Here is a 24,627-nt window from a genome sequence, read left to right on the forward strand (position 1 = left end):
ATATTTTAGAAGGCTCAATGCTGTTGGGGGAATAAGCTCTGGGAGAGAATACACAGAACAGTCCGAGGGGAAACTCCTTGAACATTAACGCCATAAAAGGAGGTTTTCAGTGGTCTCAGCTGATCCATATTTTTAGAAAATTGTTTTGACTCAGCCTGCCTGACTGTAATACTATTGCCAGAACCAGCGATGAGAGGGAGATAAACATGATGTTACGATCTTTTCTTTTGGTGCTTCCCATGAAGCCCTGTGTGGCGCAAATCTTGCTTGACATTCTTTGATGAGCAGCTGCTCAGTTCCGCTTGGGAAGGGAGGCATTTATCAGAGGCTTCCTTCGTAAATAAGCTAGGAATTTCGATGTTGGGAATAGTTCCCATGGAGGAAGACTGGTCTAAGCCTTCTCTTTCACATCAGCGGAGATGGTTCTGTTTGCAGCCCTGGGGAGCAGTGGCTGGCGTGGTGGGGCATGATGAAGTCCATGGGACCAACTGGGGAAGCCTCCGTCTCACTCACTGGGTAACACTAAGTGACCTCTGAGCCTTTTGTAATGTGATGTGCCCTGTGCCCTTCAGCCTAGCTACTTCCTTTTCTGTGTGACAATGTGATGTTGCAGAAAAAGCTTTGGACCAAGGGTCAAGAGATACCATTCCATTTCTGGTTCCTTTACTAACTGTGACTTTAATAATTTCATTTCTGATTCCTTTATTAACTGTCACTCTATCTTTTTGAGCTGCAGCCTGTATTCATAGGTTCATTCTTCAAAAACTGAGGTCTGCCTACTATACTCTAAAAAGGAAAGGAGTCTCTGAGGTTGACATGTACACATTGCTATATTTAAAATAGATAGTCAATAAGGACCTGCTGTACAGAACAGATAATTCTGCTCAGTATTCTGTAACAGCCTAAATGGAAAAAGAATAGATACATGTGTATGAATAGCTGGATCACTTTGCTGTTTACGTGAAACTAACACAACATCATGAGAAATGCTGGACTGGAAGAAACACAAGCTGGAATCAAGATTGATGGGAGAAATATCAATAACCTCAGATATGCAGATGACACCACCCTTATGGCAGAAAGTGAAGAGGAACTAAAAAGCCTCTTGATGAAAGTGAAAGAGGAGAGTGAAAAAGTAGGCTTAAAGCTCAACATTTAGAAAACGAAGATCATGGCATCTGGTCCCATCACTTCATGGCAAATAGCTGGGGAAACAGTGGAAACAGTGTCAGACTTTATTTTTTGGGGCTCCAAAATCACTGCAGATGGTAACTGCAGCCATGAAATTAAAAGATGCTTACTCCTTGGAAGGAAAGTTATGTCCAACCTAGATAGCATAGTGAAAAGCAGAGACCTTACTTTGCCAACAAAGGTCTGGCTAGTCAAGGCTATGGTTTTTCCTGTGGTCATGTATGGATGTGAGAGTTGGACTGTGAAGAAGGCTGAGCACCGAAGAATTGATGCTTTTGAACAGTGGTGTTGGAGAAGACTCTTGAGAGTGCCTTGGACTGCAAGGAGATCCAACCAGTCCATTTTGAAGGAGATCAGCCCTGGGATTTCTTTGGAAGGAATGATGCTAAAGGTGAAACTCCAGTACTTTGGCCACCTCATGCTTAGAGTTGACTCATTGGAAAAGACTCTGATGCTGGGAGGGATTGGGGGCAGGAGGAGAAGGGGATGACAGAGGATGAGATGGCTGGATGGCATCACTGACTTGATGGACGTGAGTGTGGGTGAACTCCGGGAGTTGGTGATGGACAGGGAGGCCTGGCATGCTGCAGTTCATGGGGTTGCAAAGAGTCGGACACAACTGAGCAACTGAACTGAACTGAACTGAACACAACATTAAATTAGCCACTCACCAATAAAAATAATTTTTTTTAAAAAACGGAGAAAAGAGTGGTTTGCTATACATAGGTAAAGCCACAGGATGAACCCCAAATATTCCATGGGAGCATCCATTTGACTCCAACTCCATTTTGGAGTCAAAAAATGAACTCCATTTATATTTAAAAAAAAAAATAAGGCTATCTGTGGAGTAGAATGGAAAATCCTATGGTAATTTCTCAACTCAAATAAAGAAGACCTGTTTGAGAGGAGGACTGATGCAGGTAGGACCTCTGACTCTGCAAGGTCTGAAATTCACTCCTCTTAGTTTTTAGGAATATTTCAATGGCGGATTTTGAGAAGCACCTAGATGAAATCTTTTTGAGGGTCCTTTTCAGCCCTACATTTGCAAAGCCAGATCAGAAACATGAAGGTCCCTTTGCTTGCTGAATAAAGACTGACTTCTTTGGCCCAGAATTACCAACCTCCTTAAGGGTCACTGACCCCATCTCAACTGCTTGGCTCCTCCTCTATTCCTTTGGTTCCCACTCAGTCTCGTTGCATTTTCCTCAAACCTGCCCTTGCACCTGTCCGTCTCCAGGCCCCGTTTCTTCACCTGGCATCTATTAACTTATCAAACCCCATTCATGTTATCAAACACCACCTTTTCTTGCTCCTGCCAGAAATTTCTATGGTGACTGTTGGTTTTGCTGCTAGCATCACACAAGTACAAGCCTGAAATATGATTTCTGTGTTACTTTCTCTCAGATGTCAGAATGAGTGGACCCTCTTCAGTTTTTTTAATTTTTCCACTGTGTAAGCACCAGGCTTTGCACGGACCCAAATGCTCACCAGCTCAATTAATGAAGCATAGATCAATCAGTATTGTTTTCTCTACCAACTAGATAGAAATGTATTTCTAAATATATCTCATTAGACCCTGGGGATATATCTGGTGTTCAATTGTAAGGCTTGTGCAAAATTCATTTTCAGGTAGTTAGATCAACAGGGTAAGAATGAGAATTCCTGACTCTATCTTCTGCTAGCTCTGATAGCAGAAGCAACATTTATCCATTTGGAGTTTTTTTTTTTTTTTCTTTATTTTAATAAGTTTCTTAGGATAATCTTCTTGAAAAAGATCCCAGTGATTGCTTATGATAGTATGTTAAATACTTATTTCTCATGAGTATTCTTTTCTCATTGTGAAAGTCTTTGTGATCGCATTTCAAAGTACATTTTAAAATATTTTATATTTTTAAATATCAGTGACAAAATATGGTACTTTAAAAATTGAATTAAAAATTTAAAGCCAGCATTAGACTGATTGGAAACAAATTCTCCAGTGCTTTCAAAATTTGTTAGGGACTGATTACTAAATCACAGATGGAAAAGTAAAAAGTTTTGGTTATCCTTGACATTTCAAGAGGGAAAGAAAACAGAAAAGGAAAATCATTATAGCTGTCTCGAAAGAAATTGCTTCCAAATTGTTGTCTCTCAGCTATTCCAGATGGCTTTACTGTTTTTTAGTGGAATTGATGGTATTTTTAAAAGACCTGAAGAAAATAGATGAGGTTTTTCTTTCCTGATGTCCCAGAAGGTAGATGAAGGAAAAGAATATCTTTCAACAATTGTCTGTTTTAAGTATGTTGGCCTCTTGTGCCACCTCATTGATGGCATCTGTGACATGGTATCTTCATACTCTCTAATCTTTCAGTGGTGAGAAACATGCCTCATGAGTATATTAGTGAAAATAGTATATATCCTAGGCAAGAAAGTTAGCTGAAGCATGTTCAGTTCAGTTCAGTCACTCAGTCATGTGCATTCTTTGCGACCCCATGAATCACAGCACGCCAGGCCTCCCTGTCCATCACCAACTCCCGGAGTTCACTCAGACTCACGTCCATCGAGTCAGTGATGCCATCCAGCCATCTCATCCTCTGTCGTCCCCTTCTCCTCCTGCCCCCAACCCCTCCCAGCATCAGAGTCTTTTCCAATGAGTCAACTCTTCGCATGAGGTGGCCAAAGTACTGGAGTTTCAGCTTTAGCATCATTCCTTCCAAAGAAATCCCAGGGCTGATCTCCTTTAGAATGGACTGGTTGGATCTCCTTGCAGACCAAGGGACTCTCAAGAGTCTTCTCCAACACTACAGTTCAAAAGCATCAGTTCTTCGGTGCTCAGCCTTCTTCACAGTCCAACTCTCACATCCATACATGACCACTGGAAAAACCATAGCCTTGACTAGACGGACCTTTGTTGGCAAAGTAATGTCTCTGCTTTTCAATATGCTATCTAGGTTGGTCATAACTTTCCTTCCAAGGAGTAAGCGTCTTTTAATTTCATGGCTACAATCACCATCTGCAGTGATTTTGGAGCCCCAAAAAATAAAGTCTGACACTGTTTCCACTGTTTCCCCAGCTATTTGCCATGAAGTGATGGGACCAGATGCCATGATCTTCGTTTTCTGAATGTTGAGCTTCAAGCCAACTTTTTCACTCTCCTCTTTCACTTTCATCAAGAGGCTTTTTAGTTCCTCTTCACTTTCTGCCATAAGGGTGGTGTCATCTGCATATCTGAGGTTATTGATATTTCTCCCATCAATCTTGATTCCAGCTTGTGCTTCTTCCAGCCCAGCATTTCGCATGATGTACTCTGCATATCAGTTAAATAAGCAGGGCGACAATATACAGCCTTGACGTACTCCTTTTCCTATTTGGAACCTGTTACAAAAGTCTTATGTTCTAGTCAAAAATACATATATATGCATATATAATTTGTATACATTATATTCAAATAATAATAAAGCTATACCTATAATAATATAATAAGTAATAAATATAATAAATAATAAAAAATACCTATAATAGGATTTGTGTATATGGTTGCATATGCATATGCGTACATGTATACGTGTGTGTGTGTTTAAAATAGTCCTTAGAGCAGCTCTATGAAATGAATTTTATTCCTATTTTACTGATGAGGAAACATGTCCAAGAGAAAGGCAAGATACTCAGGATCCGGAAGTCAGAAGAGAACATGATCAGACTTCGAGACTGTGCTCTGAATCACCCCACAACCTTGTAGCATGTTTGTGAAACATGCCGTATTCGATTTTCACCGTGGCTTCGACATCAGTTGTATAGCCTTAGATTTAAGGCTTAGATTTAAGCCACTGTTGCAGTGGCTTGTCAAGACAAAAATGTAGGCAAACTCAGGCTTTTTTTGTGGTGGTTGTTCACAAACTGGGTATACGGAATATCTGCCATCAGAATAGCTAGAACTTAAAGAAAAAAGTGTTCTCTCAAGGCATGATACGCTTGTCTTCGTTACTACATAGGATTTTCATTTGACAGCCTCCGCATCACATTTTCATAAGAATTTTGAAAACTATTTCCATTTGTCAAGGCTTCAAATGGCTCACAGCAGCAGACTGCATGGAAGCCTCCTCTATATGTCAACCTGTAAAAAGCCTTTCACTGTCATTCATCTCATCACATGTAGCTGTGCTGTGCTGTGCTTAGTCTCTCAGTCGAGTCTGACTCTTTGTGGCCCCGTGGACTGCAGCCCACCAGGCTCCTCTGTCCATGGGATTCTCCAGCCAGAATACTGGAGTGGGTTGCCATGCCCTCCTTCAGGGGATTTTCCCAACTCAGGGACCGAACCCATGTCTCTAATGTCTCCTGCATTGGTAGGTGGGTTCTTGACCACTAATGCCACCTGAGAAGCCCAGTGCTTTTTGCAGCCTTAATAAAATAAAGATTCATTCATTCTCTGGTCCCCTTCTCCCCAGCCCACAGTCATGCCCCTTACTTCTTCCAAGGGAATTTTGTTAATGACACTCTAGTTCCCGACTCAGCTAGCCCCTTCCCTGAGCACCAGACCCATAGCCTCATTGTATACTAATGTGGTAAACAGCATAGTTCCTCATATCCTCCACACACAGCTGGGGCAGATGGTTTCACTGTTGTCTCATTCAAACAGGACACAACCCCCAACTTTTGCTGGTTCTTGCAAGAGATGGTGTACTGCAGGAGCCTCTTTTCCAGCCAACACTGTCTATGCGTTACTGGGCCCCCAATCCCATCACCAGTTTCCCTGGTGTCGGCCCACCCGGGGATTGCACAGTCAGATGGACAGCGATGTTTCCCATGCCCAGGGCAATCACTCTACAGGCCTGAGGGGAAGGACACTGGGAGTCAGTGCTTCAGCAGGAATCAAAGCAGAGATCTATAGGTGTGTCCAGGGAAGGCTTGGAGGTGGCTGGGGATGGCATTCTGGCTTAGAATGCCGTATGGTATGATGTGTTCCCGTGAGATTTTAGACATGTGGTATCATCTGCTCTCCACTCCCAACAGAAGTTCTGCAAACCTGTGCCATTAGCAAAGCATCACGGTGCTGGTGTGTACTTTGTTCTCATAAGCCACTCTTGGATGAATAAAATTTTAAGAAGTGTTTATTGCTTTTCCCTTCTCTTTCCTCATTATCTCATAAGAGCAAAACTACTTCCACATGCTCTGCACTCTGCAGGGACGTTTTCTCTAATCCCCTCAACACCTCTGTAAAGAGAACCTGGTGTGGCCATTTTCTGGATGAAACTCTTGGGGCTCAAATTTAGGAGACTTGTTCCATCAATATCTAGTAAGTAGCAGACCCAGTATTTAAACACAGGACTCGCGGACTCCAAAGCCTTTGTTCCTAACAGTTCTCCTCTTGAATATCTGGCTGAGTGAGTATAACCACAGTTAGTCAACATGCACCGACCAGACCAGAGTCTGCTTTGGAGATGATGTTGCAGGTTCCAAGGCAGGGGTGGGATGTGTTGATGGTTGCAGGCTACATTTACTTACACGTGGGTGTTTTTGTTTGTTTGGTTTTAGTTTTCATGATTAGGTCAGACTTTTCTAACAGAATCTTGTTGGAGCCTTGTTCCTGGAAAGTTTTCATGTTGCAGGGTGTTGATTCTGTTCACTTTTCTTTTTTTTTCCTTATTTAAGGACTATTGGGAGTAATTCATTTTGGTGGTACTAGTATAAAGAATCCACCTGCCAATGCAGGAGACGTGGGTTCGATCCCCGAGTCAGGAAGATCCCCTGGAGGAGGAAATGGCACCCCACTCCAGTATTCTTGCCAGGAGAATCCTGTGGACAAAGGAGCTTGCTGGGCTACAGCCCATGGGGTTGCAAAGAATCAGACACAACTGTGTCTGAGCAGCAGCATTTTGTAAAAAACAGCAGTCATCCTTGAAAGAAAACATGTCTACACAGAAAATTGAGCTGCGTGGCTGGACTGGGCTGGAGATCTGTAGGTTGTCTTTCTGGGTTTGGTGAAATGGCTTAAGAAATTCTTATTGGTATTTCTGGGTCAGACAACAGAAGCATGCCGATCCTATTTTAGGTCATAGAATGGCTGTTTGAGAAATGTGGAAAGCTTAGAGGTATTTCTTGCTCCTGACTTGTATATAAGTTACTTCCAAATTGATGGGTTCTTACTTAGTACCATCAGCCCTTAGGGATGCAGTGTTGTCTCAGTTGTGGCATTGGGTCTAACTTTGTATCTACCTCGTAGTCTGTTCAGACCACTGGGCCAAGGGAAAAAGAGGGCAGGGCACAAATAATTGAAAAAAAATTCATTCATATGTCCTGATGCTGGAAATCTGTGACAAACATCTCCCTCATCCCCTCCTTCCCCCCAGAAAAGATGGCTTGGTGAATCAATAGAGGAATGGAAAAGATAGGCGATAGAGAAAATTTTAAAAACCTGTTAATCATAAAACCTAGACAGTGGGTATCTGGGTGTTCACCATACAGTTCTTCCAACTTTGCTGTAAGTTTGCAATTTTTCATAGCAGAATATTGGAGAGAACAAAGAGGAAATGTGATAATTCTTCACTGTAGAGCTGTGATCTTAGTTTCAGAAAATATATCGATTCAGAAGATGTAAGCAAGCAATAAGGCTTTCCTTAAGCAGTTTTTGTTTTTTGGTTTGTTTAAACTGGCAGTTACCTGGAGCTGCTACTGAAGAATCCAAAATCGGCAGGTATAGTAGCGTGAAATGTTTACAACTCCTGTGATACAATATTAGTATTAATACTGATGACTAAGCCCTTGTCTTGTGCCAGGCCCCAACTGGGCATCTTTATTAAGTCTTTTATTTATTTCTAATAACAGTACTAAAGATGTGGGTACCATTGCGTCTGTTTTATAGATGAAAATCTGGGCTTAGGGAAGTCAAAAGCATGCTGTTCAAGGTCACACGTCCGGTGAGGTGGTGTCAGGATTCAAACCTGACGAGGTCAACTTCAAGGCTGGCACTATTCCCCCTGGATCCTCGCTGCTCAAAGTGTGATGCACTCAGCAGCCCCTCATCTCACCGGGAGCCCCTTCAAAATGCAGGCGATTCAGCCCTGCCCCCAACCTGCAGAGCTAGAATCTGCATTTGAACAAGCCCTCCAGCTGTTTTGTATGCATGTCAGGCTGAGAAGCTTTGTCCCCAGCCACCCTCCTCTGGAAATGTGGGACTGTGTCTTTATTTTCCCTCTGCTGTTAACACAGGACACCTTTGAAAAATAGTGAAAGTGTTCGTTGCTCAGTCGTGTCCGACTCTTTGCAACCCCATGGACTGTAACCCACCAGGATCCTCTGTCCATGGGATTCTCCAGGCAAGAATACTGGAGTGGGTAGCCATTCCCTTCTCCAGGGGATTTTCCTGACCCAGGGATCAAACCCCAGTCTCCTCCATTGCAGGCAGATTTGTCACCATCTGAGCCACGGGAGAAGTCCACAGGACACCTTAGAGTCAGTGAAAATTAGAATTTCTTTTGCTTCAGAACTGAAGCTGCAGCACTGAGCCTGGCCAGCTCTGTTCTCAGGAGCCTCAGAGAGAAGGCAGTGAACCAAAGCATAGAATAGGCATCTAGAAACCTGAGTTTATCCCAGCTGTGCCCCTCATTATCCCCTGGGTGACGCTCACATCTCCACTCTTGTCTGTGATTCCATCCTGACCAAAGGGGGGACACCAGTTCTGGATATACCTGCCTCGCAGAAAGGTCACAGTGCCTTTAGAAGTAAAAAGAAATAGAACCAGAACAGATGAAAGTGTTTTTATCGTTATTGTCGTGTATGGGTCCTTTGACTGAGGGCCATCAGGCTTGTGGCTGTTTCATTCTTGCTAACTGAGGTTTGCATGGCTGATACAACTGTCGGGTCAAGTGTTCACGAGTCACAGTTTCAGAAATATCCTTACTGGAACCTCTCTGTGTTCCATCTAAGAAGAGGACCTTCTCTGAGAGAAGTACAAACACACATTGGCTCGAACAGAGTCCACCTTCCTCCCCTACATCAGCGCAAAGTTCAAAGCTTAGCAGTACAGACCAGTCACTGAAGACTTACTGGGAGTATCGTACCCATCTCTTTACATACACTATTTCATCCCGAGAAGGAGGCATCCCCATTTTACAGACTGGCCTGAAAGTGAGTCCCTGGTTGTTTGTTGTTGCTCAGTTACTAAGTCGTGTCTGACTCTTTTGCGACCCCATGGACTGTAACCCTCGGGGCTCCTCTGTCCATGAAATTCTCCAGGCAAGAATACTGGCGTGGGTTGCCATTTGCTTTTCCAGGGGATCTTCCCAACCCAGAGATCAAACCCTCATCTCCTGCATTTCAGGCATATTCTTTACCTCTGAGCCACCAGGGAAGCCAGCTTTTAAATAGGAGGGTTAGAAAAATGTTGCTTTCAATCAGATGTAATTTACCAGAAAGCAGTCACATAGAAATTACAAAATCTCCAAGTTGTACTGTTTGAAACAACTTTAATTTTTCTATCAGTGATTGCCTAGGACTCTAGAAAAAGCAAAGATGACAGGTCACTAGTGGCTGAGAGTAGCTTCTGATTTTTCACCCTGAGCTACACAGAGCAGGTACTCTGGTGCCCCTTATGGTGTATGTCTTTGGTGTTTTCTGCCCCATGAACTGGAAAAGAAGATGAAATGAGAATCAAGGAGCCATTTTGGAAAATATTTTAAGAGAATCTAAAGTATGTTCTCTTCTGCAGGGTGTTTTCAGTGGAAAAATAGTCTTATTGTGATTTGTGAAAGTATCTTTGATAGCGCAGAAGTGGTCTTGTTTCTATATTATGCTTTAGTGTTAGGAGGAGATGTGCTTTTCTTGGCTAAACCTCTGATGATGAAGAATCCATTTCTTATCTCTATATTTCGATGTCCTCTTTATGGATGGAGTTCTTGGTGTGCTGGAACTCACATCCTGGTTCTCCCTCACTGGCACTCAGGGAAGGAGGGATCTATCTGTAGGGTTCCTAAGAGCCCATTCCTTCTCTTGGTAACAGGCAACAGCAGAGTTGTTCCCTGTAGAGAGTCCATCATAGAGAAATGGTGACTTGAAATCTCTCTTCCGCCCCATCCCTACTTCTCCATTTATACACAGGGTTCCTCAATACACATGTGAATATGGGAGGTCAGGTCAGAGTTGGGACCATGAACACTTTGGGATTTGGGCGTCAATAGAAGGTAGAGGTTAGGAGAACTGGCTCAGATTGGCCTGAAAGTAAGTCCCTGGAATACCAGTAAATACATCTACCAGTATTTACTGGTAGATGAGCAGGAACCTACTTCTCTAAGCTTCAATTTCCTCTTCTGCTAACTAAAGGCTATTATCTATTAGATAACTATTACATCATGGGCTTCCCTGGCTTAGTGGTAAAGAATCTGCCTGCAACGCAGGAAACACAGGTTCAACCCTTGGGTCAGAAAGATCCTCTGAAGAAGAACCCACTCCAGTACCCTTGCCTAGGAAATCCCATGGACAGAAGAGCCTGGTAGGCGGAAGAGTCGGACACGACTTAACAACTGAACAACAATAACAACAAAATGGCTTGCAAAAGCCTAACTGAGTCTATTTCTTCTAGAATACTTCAGTAGTTTTCTCCTCATTGTCTGTTCAGAGTCCAAAGAGTTATAATACTGACCTTTGCCCTCGTTCTCTCACCACTACTGGATTTATTTTGTTGTTACATTGTGTAAGGGCTGGTTATCGAGGACTGAAAATGGACGAATATGATGGACATAAATAGCACATGAAGACTTAGAGATGCAAAGTGCCAACCTTTTCCAAAGAAAAGTCTAGATAACAGGCTACAGGACTGCGCAGCTTTCATGAGAAAAGTAGAGAAAACAATTTCCCTCGGTGCTTGCCACAGAAAGGAAGAAAAAGGACCTGGAGGACGAACAAAAGTATCTAAAAAACACAAAAGATGAATTGATGGGAAGGACTTGCGTGACCACTGCAGGGGCAATAGGTGGAAAAAGTCAGGCTGTTTAAAAAAAATAATAAACCATGGAAAAGAATGGAGCAAATAGTCATGGAAAAAAAGTGAGATCACATAAAAACTTTCAAGATTGGCCTGGAAAAAAATAAGACTTTATGCGTTGAACATGAGGACTCTATTCGTACCACCTGTGGAGAGTAATTGGCATTGGCTGACTGGAGGGGTTTGTTTTGCCTTCTTGGCAGGAGCCGAATTGTTATGTTAATATTCCGTTGGCTAAGTGTGAAGTATTGACTTTGAATAGAAAAGGGTTTGCAGAAGGGAAAATTCCCAGCCTGGGGTTTTCACTTTGACCAAAGAACTCTTAAGGAGCTTCAGACTCCCCACTCAGATTCTAAAAAATAATTAGTATCATGACAGGCATCTCCAGCATGGTGTGAAAATGAATACCGTTTCCACTAGGACCTTCTCCCCAAGGTGGTTTACAGGCAGAGTGTCTCCTAAGATTTGGACCCAGGAACCCATCTGGGGCCAAGGGCAGATCCCTTGGATCATACAGCATCATAGCACAGCTCCCAGCATCCACCTTTCTGCATTTACCTGGACTTTCCCTTCTCCATTAATACTGGCTTCTCTTTAGAGGTCTCTGTGCTGACTTGACTCTTCATATATTTTAATTATCTTGAACAGAGTGAGGCCAGAAACCTAGGGTTGTTGTTCAGTCACTAAGTCATGTCCAACTCTTTGTGACCCCATGAATTGCATGCAGCATGCCAGACTTCCTTGTCCTTCACTATCTCTTGGAGTTTGCTCAAATTCATGTCCATTGAGTCAGTGATGCTATCTAACCATCTCATCCTCTGTTGCCCCCTTCTCTTCCTGCTTTCTGTCTTTCTCAGCGTCAGGGTCTTTTCCAATGAGTTGGCTCTTCCCATCAGGTTGCCAAAGTATTGGAGCTTCAGCTTCAGCATCAGTCCTTCCAATGATTAATCAGGGTTAATGTCCTCTAGGATTGACTGGTTTGATATCCTTGTTGTCCAAGGGACTCTCAAGAGTCTTCTCCAACACCACAGTTTGAAAGCATCAGTTCTTTGGAGCTCAGCCTCCTTTATGGGTACTCAAGTTAAAATGGCCTAATAGTTAATGCATGATTCCAATGTGTCTGTGTGTGTTTTTAATTTAAGAACTATTGAGTCATTTGTTTGGATTTTTTTTTTTTTTTCCTTTTTAGGAAGCAGTCTCTCTCTGAATTCCCAGGACCACCTACAGAATGACTTTTGTCAAGGTCTATGATGTCCTGATGTCTAATTCCAGCTTGGAGCTGGTGAAATCTAAAAGTTTGAACAAATTTACACTAATTTGTGATTGACTCATGACCCCTTAAAAGTTGCAGTCTTTAGGACTGCAAAAATAGATTTCTTCTTTAATTGCAAATGAGCCTATAGCAGCAAATGACCTCACACCTCCTCCACCCACCCACCTCTGTTACCACCTTCCTCAGGTTGATGCCTCAGTTCACAGCATCTTTCCTCACTTCCACTCCTCCTTGCACAGATTTTTCAAAAAGTGTGACTTTTTTTCTTTCATGGCAGTGAAACAAGAATTCGGTTGAAATACCACATGATTAAGCCCCATGAGGTAACCACAAGGTTTATAAATCTAATAAAGAAAATCCATGTAAATAATATAAAAGTTTGTGAGCCAGAGATTTTAACTGAACCATTTACTCCCCAGGAGCAAATTAGTCAGCCGGAGCTATAAAAACTCATTAGATCACTAAAATTTCATTCGGGCAACCACTTTACATTCCAGAATATTTTCTGGGCCTATTTTAAGCATACAGTATCATATCTAAGTAGTATCTAATTCAAGAATTTTCAAACTATGTTTCCAGCAAACGTTGATATCCACAACATGGTCTAATATTTAACACTGCTAAAAACTGAAGCGATGGCAGATTTCTTCCGTAGAAAAGATGTTCTTACTTTTATGTAATTGTCTCCAACTTTACCACATCAATACTTCAGTATAGATGATAAATTCTAGTTGACTCCAATGTAAGGGCCCTTAGTTAACATTTAAAGTGTCCTCTTCGGAAATCCACACCCAAGAAGTTCATTAGCAGAAGTTCCCTAAGAGAGACCACACCACAGAGGTAATTAATACAAAGCCTTTTAATATCACTGTACTTACCCCAAGGAAATGACAACCCATTCCAGTATTCTTGCTGGGAAATTCCATAAACAGAGGAGCCTGGCAGGCTATAGTCCATGGGGTTCCAAGGAGTCAGACACAACTGAGTGTCCACACACCATACTTACCCCAAGGTCTAATAATTAGCATAGGTTGTATTATAGATCATTCTTAATTGAGAAAAAGGATGATGTTTAAGTAATGGACAGATAGAAAGTACATATGAGCCCCTCTGCACTCCCACAAGTAGTAGAAAGTGAAAGTGAAGTCGTTCAGTAGTGTCCGATTCTTTCCAACCCCATGGACGGTAGCCTACCACACTCCTCCATCCATGGGATTTTCCAGGCAAGACCACTGGAGTGGATTGCCATTTCCTTCTCCAGAGGATCTTCCCGACCCAGGGATTGAACCTGGGTGTCCCGTATTGTAGGCAGGTGCTTTACCGTCTGAGCCACCAGGGAAGTCCCCACAAGTAGGGTATGTATCAATACCAGCCAGGGAATGGCCAGTGAAAGAAACCACTCTAGGTATTTCAAGCAGAAGGGGATGTAACCCAGGGATTTGAAGTTTCACAGACCTGTTAGATCTGGGGAAGTGAAAGTCACAGAAGCTCCTTTGTAGAATTCAGGAGCTGAGGAAGTGCATGGATCAAACATCAGGGCAGCTTATGATCTGCCATTAGTGAGTGAGGTTGAGAGGAATGCCAGGAAGCCAGTCCCCATATCTCACTTATAGACTGCAGAAAGGCACATCCCTGGCTGCAGCTGCCAATGGGAAATACGGTTTCAGTCAGTCAATTCAGTCACTCAGTCGTGTCCGACTCTTTGCAACCCCATGAATCGCAGCACGCCAGGCCTCCCTGTCCATCACCATCTCCAGGAGTTTGCTCAAACTCATGTCCATCGAGTCGGTGATGCCATCCAGCCATCTCATCCTCTGTCGTCCCCTTCTCCTCCTGCCCCCAATCCCTCCCAGCATCAGAGTCTTTTCCAATGAGTCAACTCTCCTCATGAGGTGGCCAAAGTATTGGAGTTTCAGCCTCAGCATCAGTCCTTCCAAAGAATACCCAGGGCTGATCTCCTTTAGAATGGACTGGTTGGATCTCCTTGCAGTCCAAGGGACTCTCAAGAGTCTTCTCCAACACCACAGTTCAAAAGCATCAATTCTTCGGCACTCAGCTTTCTTCACAGTCCAACTCTCACATCCATACATGACCACTGGAAAAACCATAGCCTTGACTAGACGGACCTTTGTTGGCAAAGTAATGTCTCTGCTTTTCAATATGCTATCTAGGTTGGTCATAACTTTTCTTCCAAGGAGTAAGCTTCTTTTAATTTCATGGCTGCAGTCACCATCTGCAGTGGTTTTGGAGCCCAAAAAAATAAAGTCTGACACTGTTTCCACTGTTTCCCCATCTATTTCCCGTTAAGTGGTGGGACCGGATGCCATGATCTTCGTTTTCTGAATGTTGAGCTTTAAGCCAACCTTTTCACTCTCCAGTTTCACTTTCACTTTCATCAAGAGGCTTTTTAGTTCCTCTTCACTTTCTGCCGTAAGGGTGGTGTCATCTACGTATCTGAGGTTATTGATATTTCTCCCAGCAATCTTGATTCCAGCTTGTGCTTCTTCCAGCCCAGCATTTCTCATGATGTGCTCTGCATATCAGTTAAATAAGCAGGGTGACAATATACAGCCTTGACATACTCCTTTTCCTATTTGGAACCAGTTATCTCTCCCTTTTACCTTCTCACTGACTATAAGCCAGAGCTTCTGCTAGCAGGACAGTTTTTTGATTTTGTTTGTTTGTTTGGTTGGTTGGTTGGTTGCACTGGGTCTTCTTTGCTGTATGGACTTTCTCTACTTGCAGTGAGCAGGGGCTATTCTTTGTTGGGGAGCATGACCTTCTCATTGTGGCAACTTCTCTTGTTGCAGAGCACAGGCCCTAGAGCTCAGGCTTAGTAGTTATGCTATCCAGGCTTAGTTGCTCCATGCTTTGTGGAAACTTCCTGGATCAAAAATTGATCCTGTGTCTCCTGCATTGACAAGTGGATTCTTTACCACTAGATCACCAGTGAAGTCTGCAGGTGAGTTTTTGAAATGTAGTTTCCTGGCTTCTAGCCCCAACTAGAAAAGGAGAATCTTAAAGAGTAAAGATGATTTTGCTTATTCACAAGCATTATCAGGCACAGAGTGTAAGAATCTGGCCAGCCCAGTGATGGAGAGGAAGGAATTTTCCTTTACCCTTCTAGATACTTTTGGCTGGTCTAAGAATTAAATTGGCTTGACATGAGACAGATTAAGAGAAGAAAAACAAATGTTTAACAACATGTGTATATGAGAGGGACTCAGGAAAAATTGAGTAATTCCCTGAAATGGCAAAAGCATCACTCACTTTAAATATCATTCTCAGCTAAGACAAAGAGAAAGCTAGGGGTTAGTCATTTGGGACTTCAGAGAGGAGGAAGGCAATTGACATGGAGATGGAAAAGCAAAGGTTTGGTAAATGTTTACTGGGCCAGGCAGAAACAGTGGGACATAGAGTGGACTCTGATCTTTAGGCCCTGTCTAGAGTTTCCCCACCACACCTGCCCATATTACTTGCAGGTATCTCTGGTGATATCTCTGCTCCTAAAAAGGCCCTCTATCTGTATTTGTTTAGGCACTTACTCTATGCGGCCCCACAGATGGCAGCCCACCAGGCTCCGCCGTCCCTGGGATTCTCCAGGCAAGAACACTGGAGTGGGGTGCCATTGCCTTCTCCGTTAGGCACTTAGAGAGAAGGTCAAACTTTCATCCTGCATCTTTGGGGCCTTGACTGTTTTCAGCTCAAAATAAATCTGTGATTATGAAAATGGTCTGTATTTTACACTGTCCAATATGGTAGCCACTAGCACCAAGTGGCTAGGGCAGTTGAAGAATTGAATTTTATTTTTATTTAATTTAATTTTTTTTTTTAATTTATTTATTTATTTTTGGCTGTGCTGGATATTTCTTGCTGCATGGGCTTTTCTCTAGTTAACAAGAGTGGGGGCTACTCTTGTGGTGAATGGGCTTCTCATCACAATGGCTTCTCTTGTTTCAGAGCACGGGCTTTAGGACATGCAGGCTTCAGTGGTTTCGGCACGTGGACTCTGTAGTTGTGGGCTTAGTTGCCTGCCACCCCCTGGCATGTGGAATCTTCCTGGACCAGGGATGGAATCTGTGTCCCCTGTACTGGCAGGCAGACTCTTAACCACTGGACCATCAGGGAAGTCCAATTTTTATTTAATTTTAATTAACTTAAATCTAAACTTAACTAGCTACAAGTAGCTCCGGGCTGTAGGATGGGGTGTACAGGTGTAGCACTCTTGCCCCCAGTGCCCTCTCCCATTCCAGTTAGTGGAAGATACTGTCTGATTTGATGAGCGATGTCCCTGATCCTTCTGTCTGAATATATGTTGTATTTACTATGTGTTGAAGGTACTTGTTAGAGTGATTCTCTGATGGAATTGGAGGGAGGGTTTCACTGCATTTAGAGAATTGGACATCTGATTGTTCTTTGTCCCAGCCTGCTAATAAACAACTGTTGTAGAGTTCGCTGAATTTGGTCTGAGACTTGCTTCTATCTTGATGAACTATGGTAGCAAGGTGTCTGGAGGCCAGATATCCCCCTACAGAACCTAGTCATTTCAATGACTACTTAACCTAATGAGTTTGCAGCTTGCATTTTTTTTCCAGAAATGTTTCCCAAATCTTCAGACTCTGCAGTATCTTTACTGTCAGCAAACATTAGCAGATAACAAAACAAAGGCTCCATAAATATTAAGAGTAAAATCCAGATAAGCTAGTTGCCCTCCACAGAATACTTTTTTAATGTGAACATATGCTCATGGTATTTTATTTTTAAAAAATTCTTACACCTAACACAGATTTCTTATGTATAAAATTGTTTCTAATTTATATGGTTGAATCTACATTTTGTAGTTTTACAAAGACAGCCCAATATTCTACAAAAGAACTCTGACTGCCATGTGTTGTACTATTTAGGGAATGATAGTCCTTCCATATATAGGCACTGAAAAGTTTGCCTCAATTTAGTCTCCCAAGTTATGGGATCGTTATATTGTATGAAAGCAGCTTGTTTCATGAACACCTGACACACATTTTTCTACCATACTGAAAGAACATTAGCAAATGAGACTGTTTATTTGTTTGCCTATCAGATTAAGGGACCACTCATCATTTAAATGTTATTGTCCTTTGCTTTTCTTGCTCTTGAACATTTTCTATCTAACTGCATTTCTGCATGTATCATCATTTAAAAATTGCTCGCCAGATCTCAGAAAGTGACGGAACTTACTAAGAACTGACTCTCATGGAAATGATGCCACATTATTTATTCAACACTCGGGGAATTCAGTGTACACAAACTTTGGCATCCTCATTAATTCTGTCTTTACCGGATGGCAGGTAACGCTAGCTTGGAGTTGTCTTCAGAATACTGTAAAATTTATCCTAAGGCAAAAAGCCTAAGGAAACCGGTCACTGAGGCATTTGCTTAGTCAGCAAACCTTGTATTATTGCTTGCTGAATTATTCTTCAGCCTCAGCACCATTCATATCTATACCGTTGCATACAGGTCCTGGAGTGTGTGATTTGCAGTTGCAGTGATTCTTTGCAGGCATTGCCTAGGATCAGTTCAGTTCAGTTCAGTTGCTCAGTCGTGTCCAATTCTTTGCAACCCCATGAATCGCAGCACGCTAGGCCTCCCTGTCCATCACCAACTCCCAGAGTTCACTGAGACTCACGTCCATCGAGTCAGTGATGCCATCCAGCCATCTCATCCTCTGTCTTCCCCTTCTCCTCCTGCCCCCAATCCCTCCCAGCATCAGAGTCTTTTCCAATGAGTCAACTCTTCGCATGAGGTGGCCAAAGTACTGGAGTTTCAGCTTTAGCATCATTCCTTCCAAAGAAATCCCAGGGCTGATCTCCTTCAGAATGGACTGGTTGGATCTCCTTGCAGTCCAAGGGACTCTCAAGAGTCTTCTCTAACACCACAGTTCAAAAGCATCAATTCTTCGGCACTCAGCCTTCTTCACAGTCCAACTCGCACATCCATACATGACCACAGGAAAAACCATAGCCTTGACTAGATGGACCTTTGTTGGCAAAGTAATGTCTCTGCTTTTGAATATGCTATCTAGGTTGGTCATAACTTTCCTTCCAAGGAGTAGGCATCTTTTAATTTCATGGCTGCAGTCACCATCTGCAGTGATTTTGGAGCCCCCCAAAAATAAAGTCTGACACTGTTTCCACTGTTTCCCCATCTATTTGCCATGAAGTGATGGGACCGGATGCCATGATCTTCGTTTTCTGAATGTTGAGCTTTAAGCCAACTTTTTCACTCTCCTCTTTCACTTTCATCAAGAGGCTTTTTAGTTCCTCTTCACTTTCTGCCATAAGGGTGGTGTCATCTGCATATCTGAGGTTATTGATATTTCTCCCGGCAATCTTGATTCCAGCTTGTTTCTTCCAGTCCAGCATTTCTCATGATGTACTCTGCATCTAAGGTAAATAAGCAGGGTGACAATATACAGCCTTGACATACTCCTTTTCCTATTTGGAACCAGTCTGTTGTTTCATGTCTAGTTCTAACTGTTGCTTTCTGACCTGCATACAGATTTCTCAAGAGGCAGGTCAGGTGGTCTGGTATTCCCATCTCTTTCAGAATTTCCCACAGTTTATTGTGATCCACACAGTCAAAGGCTTTGGCATAGTCAATAAAGCAGAAATAGATGTTTTTCTGGAACTCTCTTGCTTTTTCGATGATCCAGTGGATGTTGGCAATTTGATCTCTGGTTCCTCTGCCTTTTCTAAAACCAGCTTGAACATCAGGTAGTTCACGGTTCACATATTGCTGAAGCCTGGCTTGGAAAATTTTGAGCATTACTTTACTAGCGTGTGAGATGAGTGCAATTGTGCGGTAGTTTGAGCATTCTTGGGCATTGCCATTCTTTGGGATTGCAATGAAAACGGACCTTTTCCAGTCCTGTGGCCACTGCTGAGTTTTCCAAATTTGCTGGCATATTGAGTGCAGCACTTTCACAGCATCATCTTTCAGGATTGGAAATAGCTCAACTGGAATTCCATCACCTCCACTAGCTTTGTTCGTAGTGATGCTTTCTAAGGCCCACTTGACTTCACATTCCAGGATATCTGGCTCTAGGTAAGTGATCACACCATCATGATTATCTGGGACATGAAGATCTTTTTTGTACAGTTCTTCTGTGTATTCTTGCCACCTCTTCTTGATATCTTCTGCTTCTGTTAGGTCCATACCATTTCTGTCCTTTATCGAGCCCATCTTTGCATGAAATGTTCCCTGGTATCTCTAATTTTCTTGAAGAGATCTCTAGTCTTTCCCATTCTGTTGTTTTCCTCTATTTCTTTGCACTGATTGCTGAGGAAGGCTTTCTTATCTCTTCTTGCTATTCTTTGGAACTCTGCATTCAAATGCTTATATCTTTCCTTTTTTCCTTTGCTTTTCACTTCTCTTCTTTTCACAGCTATTTGTAAGGCCTCCCCAGACAGCCATTTTGCTTTTTTGCATTTCTTTTCCATGGGGATGGTCTTGATCCCTGTCTCCTGTATAATGTCACGAACCTCATTCCATAGTTCATCAGGCACTCTATCAGATCTAGGCCCTTAAATCTATTTCTCACTTCCACTGTATAATCATAAGGGATTTGATTTAGGTCCTACCTGAATGGTCTAGTGGTTTTTCCTACTTTCTTCAATTTAAGTCTGAATTTGGCAATAAGGAGTTCATGATCTGAGCCACAGTCAGCTCCTGGTCTTGTTTTTGTTGACTGTATAGAGCTTCTCCATCTTTGGCTGCAAAGAATATAATCAATCTGATTTCGATGTTGACCATCTGGTGATGTCCATGTATAGAGTCTTCTCTTGTGTTGTTGGAAGAGGGTGTTTGCTATGACCAGTGCATTTTCTTGGCAAAACTCTATTAGTCTTTGCCTTGCTTCATTCTGTATTCCAAGACCAAATTTGCCTGTTACTCCAGGTGTTTCTTGACTTCCTACTTTTGCATTCCAGTCCCCTATAATGAAAAAGACATCTTTTTTGGGTGTTAGTTCTAAAAGGTCTTGTAGATCTTCATAGAACTGTTCAACTTCAGCTTCTTCAGCATTACTGGTTCGGGCGTAGACTTGGATTACTGTGATACTGAATGGTTTGCCTTGGAAATGAACAGAGATCATTCTGTCGTTTTTGAGATTGCATCCAAGTACTGCATTTCGGACTCTTTTGATGACCATGATGGCTACTCCATTTCTTCTGAGGGATTCCTGCCCGCAGTAGTAGATATAATGGTCATCTGAGTTAAATTCACCCTTTCCAATCCATTTTAGTTTGCTGATTCCTAGAATGTCGACATTCACTCTTGCCATCTCTTGTTTGACCACTTCCAATTTGCCTTGATTCATGGACCTGACATTCCAGGTTCCTATGCAATATTGCTCTTTACAGCATCAGACCTTGCTTCTATCACCAGTCACATCCACAGCTGGGTATTGTTTTTGCTTTGGCTCCATCCCTTCATTCTTTCTGGAGTTATTTCTCCACTGATCTCCAGTAGCATATTGGGCACCTACTGACCTGGGGAGTTCCTCTTTCAGTATCCTATCATTTTGCCTTTTCATACTGTTCAAAGGGTTCTCAAGGCAAGAATACTGAAGTGGTTTGCCATTCCCTTCTCTTATGGACCACATTCTGTCAGATTCCCTAGGATCACAGTCCTTCTATTAGATGCTCGTCTGACTGTGGTCCAAGGGCTGAGTCAGAGGGAGGGGCAGCAGGGCGGGAAATGTGTATCCGTTTCTGTGGGTTATCTCTCCAGAGAGCTTGGCATGGAGTTTGGGGGAGAGGGGTAGAAAGCAGCTCCTCCTTAGATGTCTGTGAGGAAACAGATGGTTTGTCTGGTTACAACTAACCAAGTCACCTACCAAGGGTGGAGGAGAAGCAGAAGGGGGACAGGAAGAGACTCAGTCCACAAATACTGAAGGTCTCCTTGAGATGCCTTGGGGGACTCCAGCATTCTGGCTATGCGTTAGCACAATAACTGTTTTCTTATTTAGGAGCCTCCCTCATTTAGTGCCTTTTTACCCACAATCCTGCAGACAGTCAGACCGTGTGTGCCGATGATGTTTATTTATTTATTTGGCTGCATTAGGTCTTAGTTGTAGCACGGGGAGTTGCTCGTTGTGGCACACAGACTCTCTAGGTGCAGCGCACAAGCTTAGTTTCTCCATGTCATATGAGATTTTAGTTCCCCAACCAGGGATCAAACCCGCCTCCCCTGCATTGCAAGGCAGATTCTTAACCACTGGACCACCAAAGAAGTCCCATGAGTGATGTTTATACTCGTTGACTAACATGACAAAATGATACTTTCAGTTTAGCCCTATGTTTCAATTGGTCAGTGCTTCCCTGGTAGCTCAGATTGTAACATGTCTGCCTACAATGTGGGAGACCCGGGTTCAATCCCTGGGTCAGGAAGGTCTCCTGGAGAAGGAAATGGCAACCCACTCCAGTATTCTTGCCTGGAAAATCCCATGGACAGGGGAGCCTGGTAGGCCACAGTCCATGGGTTGCAAAGAGTCAGACATAACTAAATAACTTCACTTTCACTTTCTTTCACTCCGTCTCATTCAGTTTCTCATAAGACCATATTAGGCTTTGATGCAACACCAAAGACTCACTAATCAGTGGCTCTGAATGAGTCGCTAAAGACTGGCTCAGAGTAAGCTGCCATGATAACCTGACTTACATGAAAATAAATCCATCACTGGCTTCAGTTTAATTAGCAAACCTGCTGCAAGAAGCACTGAGATCCCAATCAGCGGCCGTCTTCTTGAGTATTTCCAGGACACATGAACACTTGATGATTCTTACCTTCTCAAGAGAATACGAGAGCTGTAGCCCAGTTCACAAGTTCAATCAATGTGCCTAAGTGGTGCATGAAAATCTTATACTGTCTCTGCCCTGGGTAAAATTTGATGATGCTGAAACATTCTGTTTTGATACTTAAATTGGAAAAAAGATCTGATGAATGATGAAGCATAACCGATGAGGTCTTTTGCTGGCACTCGAATTACTTGTTTACATGGATTGATGGTGGAATTGGGCTGGCTTTTTACAAGAGTGGTTAAAAAGGGCTTCTGGATTGTAGTTCCTAAACAGGATTTGCAAGGCTTTTAATGCTTTAAAAGGCAAAGTTGGAACCAGACTGAGATGTCTATCAGGGTTGTTCTTTTTCTTCTTTCTCCTTTTAAGCAGACTTGAAGTTGTTCTTGGGGTTAAATTGACCTTAGATCACTAAAGGGAGCTTGGTTGGTGCTTTCCCAAAAGCAGACCCTATGTTCCTTTGTCATATTGCTGATATTGATCTTTTGTCCCTGGTACCTTTATCTTGGGCTCCAGAAGGGCATTGCTAAAGCCTTCTTGTCTTTTGTCTTTGCAGGCTTGTTGATCGGTGCTGGCTGCGCCCTCTACCCTCTGGGCTGGGATAGTGAGGAAGTCCGGCAGACTTGTGGCTACATTTCTGGCCAATTCGATCTGGGTAAGTTCTCTTCATGGGTAATACTCCTTTTAGAAGAAAACGTCTCTGATCTTCCACAGAAACAAAAGGTGGAAAAAGGACGGGAAAGAAAAACACATCCCAGGATTGGAGCCAGCAAACGTGTATAACGCAATACACATACATTCATTCCTCCAGTTGTTTAGTGAAGAGCTATTTATCATATGGGCTTCCCTGGTGGCTTAGATGGTAAAGAATCTGGCTGCAATGCAGGAGACCTGGGTTTGATCCCTGGGTCGGAAAGACCCCCTGAAGAAGGGAATGGCAACCCACTCCAGTATTCTTGCCTAGAGAATTCCATGGATAGAGGAGCCTGGCAGGCTACAGTCCATGGGGTCGCAAAGAGTTAGACATGACTGAGTGACTAACAGTTACTTATAATGTACTATGGGAAGGTCTGCACTATGTGAAGACCTGTAGATACAAAGAAAAGAAATGGTCCATGCTCTGCTGAGTTTATATTCATTGATTAATTTCTTCAAAATCACATATTTATGAGTCATTGCATGCACTAAAAATAACTCTGCCTGTGGAATTCACTGTCTGAGAAGACAAAACAAACACAATGATCAAGAAAATGACAGTCAGGACTGAGGAACTGAATAAAGCAATTTCACTCCAGGGTAAATATAACTTTGTGAAAGACATGGGAAGGGAGCTGAGTCTTGAACAAAGTGATGCATGTGGATTATCTGGTGATGGATGGAAGCATGATGCAGGCAAGGAGTCAAGTTAAGCACAGCACAGGGAGGGGGAGAGGAGAGGGGTGAGGAAAGCCCATCCAGGGACCATAGAGAACCAAGGAGCAGGGAGAGGTCTGGTTAAGTAGGTCCCCATTCACACCTTGCTGAAGGACTCATGAACTTTTCTGTGTGCTAATCAGAAAATTTCAGGTACGCCTCACTTGTAGAGACATTCTACTTCCTTCAGTTCAGTTCAGTTCAGTCGCTCAGTCATGTCCCACTCTTTGCGACCCCATGAATCGCAGCACGCCAGGCCTCCCTGTCCATCACCATCTCCCGGAGTTCACTCAAATTCATGTCCATCAAGTCGATGATGCCATTCAGCCGTCTCATCCTCTGTCGTCCCCCTCTCCTCCTGCCCCCAATCCCTCCAGGCATCAGGGTCTTTTCCAATAAGTCAACTCTTCGCTTGAGGTGGCCAAAGTATTGGAGTTTCAGCCTCAGCATCAGTCCTTCCAAAGAAATCCCAGGACTGATCTCCTTTAGAATGGACTGGTTGTATCTCCTTGCAGTCCAAGGGACTCTCAAGAGTCTTCTCCAACACCACAGTTCAAAAGCATCAATTCTTCAGCACTCAGCTTTCTTCACAGTCCAACTCTCACATCCATACATGACCACTGGAAAAACCATAGCCTTGACTAGATGGACCTTTGTTGGCAAAGTAATGTCTCTGCTTTTTAATACGCTATCTAGGTTGGTCATCAGATCAGATCAGATCAGTCACTCAGTCATGTCCGACTCTTTGCGACCCCATGAATCGCAGCACGCCAGGCCTCCCTGTCCATCACCAACTCCCAGAGTTCACTCAGACTCACGTCCATCGAGTCAGTGATGCCATCCAGCCATCTCATCCTCTGTCGTCCCCTGTTCCTCCTGCCCCCAATCCCTCCCAGCATCAGAGTCTTTTCCAATGAGTCAACTCTTCGCTTGAGGTGGCCAAAGTACTGGAGTTTCAG

The 24,627-nt window shown here is 43.1% G+C and overlaps 1 protein-coding gene across 1 annotated transcript in view; it reads left to right on the top strand.

Moving 5' to 3' along the window:
• Positions 1–24,627, top strand: part of LHFPL6 (LHFPL tetraspan subfamily member 6) — a 236,704-nt gene that overhangs the window by 186,257 nt on the left and 25,820 nt on the right. Inside the window, exon 3 of the mRNA XM_055542306.1 lies at positions 22,812–22,910. Within this exon, the coding sequence (XP_055398281.1) occupies positions 22,812–22,910 (99 nt within the window). The remainder of the gene's footprint in view (positions 1–22,811; positions 22,911–24,627) is intronic.

The sequence above is a fragment of the Bubalus kerabau genome, chromosome 12 (genome assembly GCF_029407905.1).
Source record: "Bubalus kerabau isolate K-KA32 ecotype Philippines breed swamp buffalo chromosome 12, PCC_UOA_SB_1v2, whole genome shotgun sequence".
In the NCBI taxonomy this organism is placed as follows: Eukaryota; Metazoa; Chordata; class Mammalia; order Artiodactyla; family Bovidae; genus Bubalus; species Bubalus kerabau.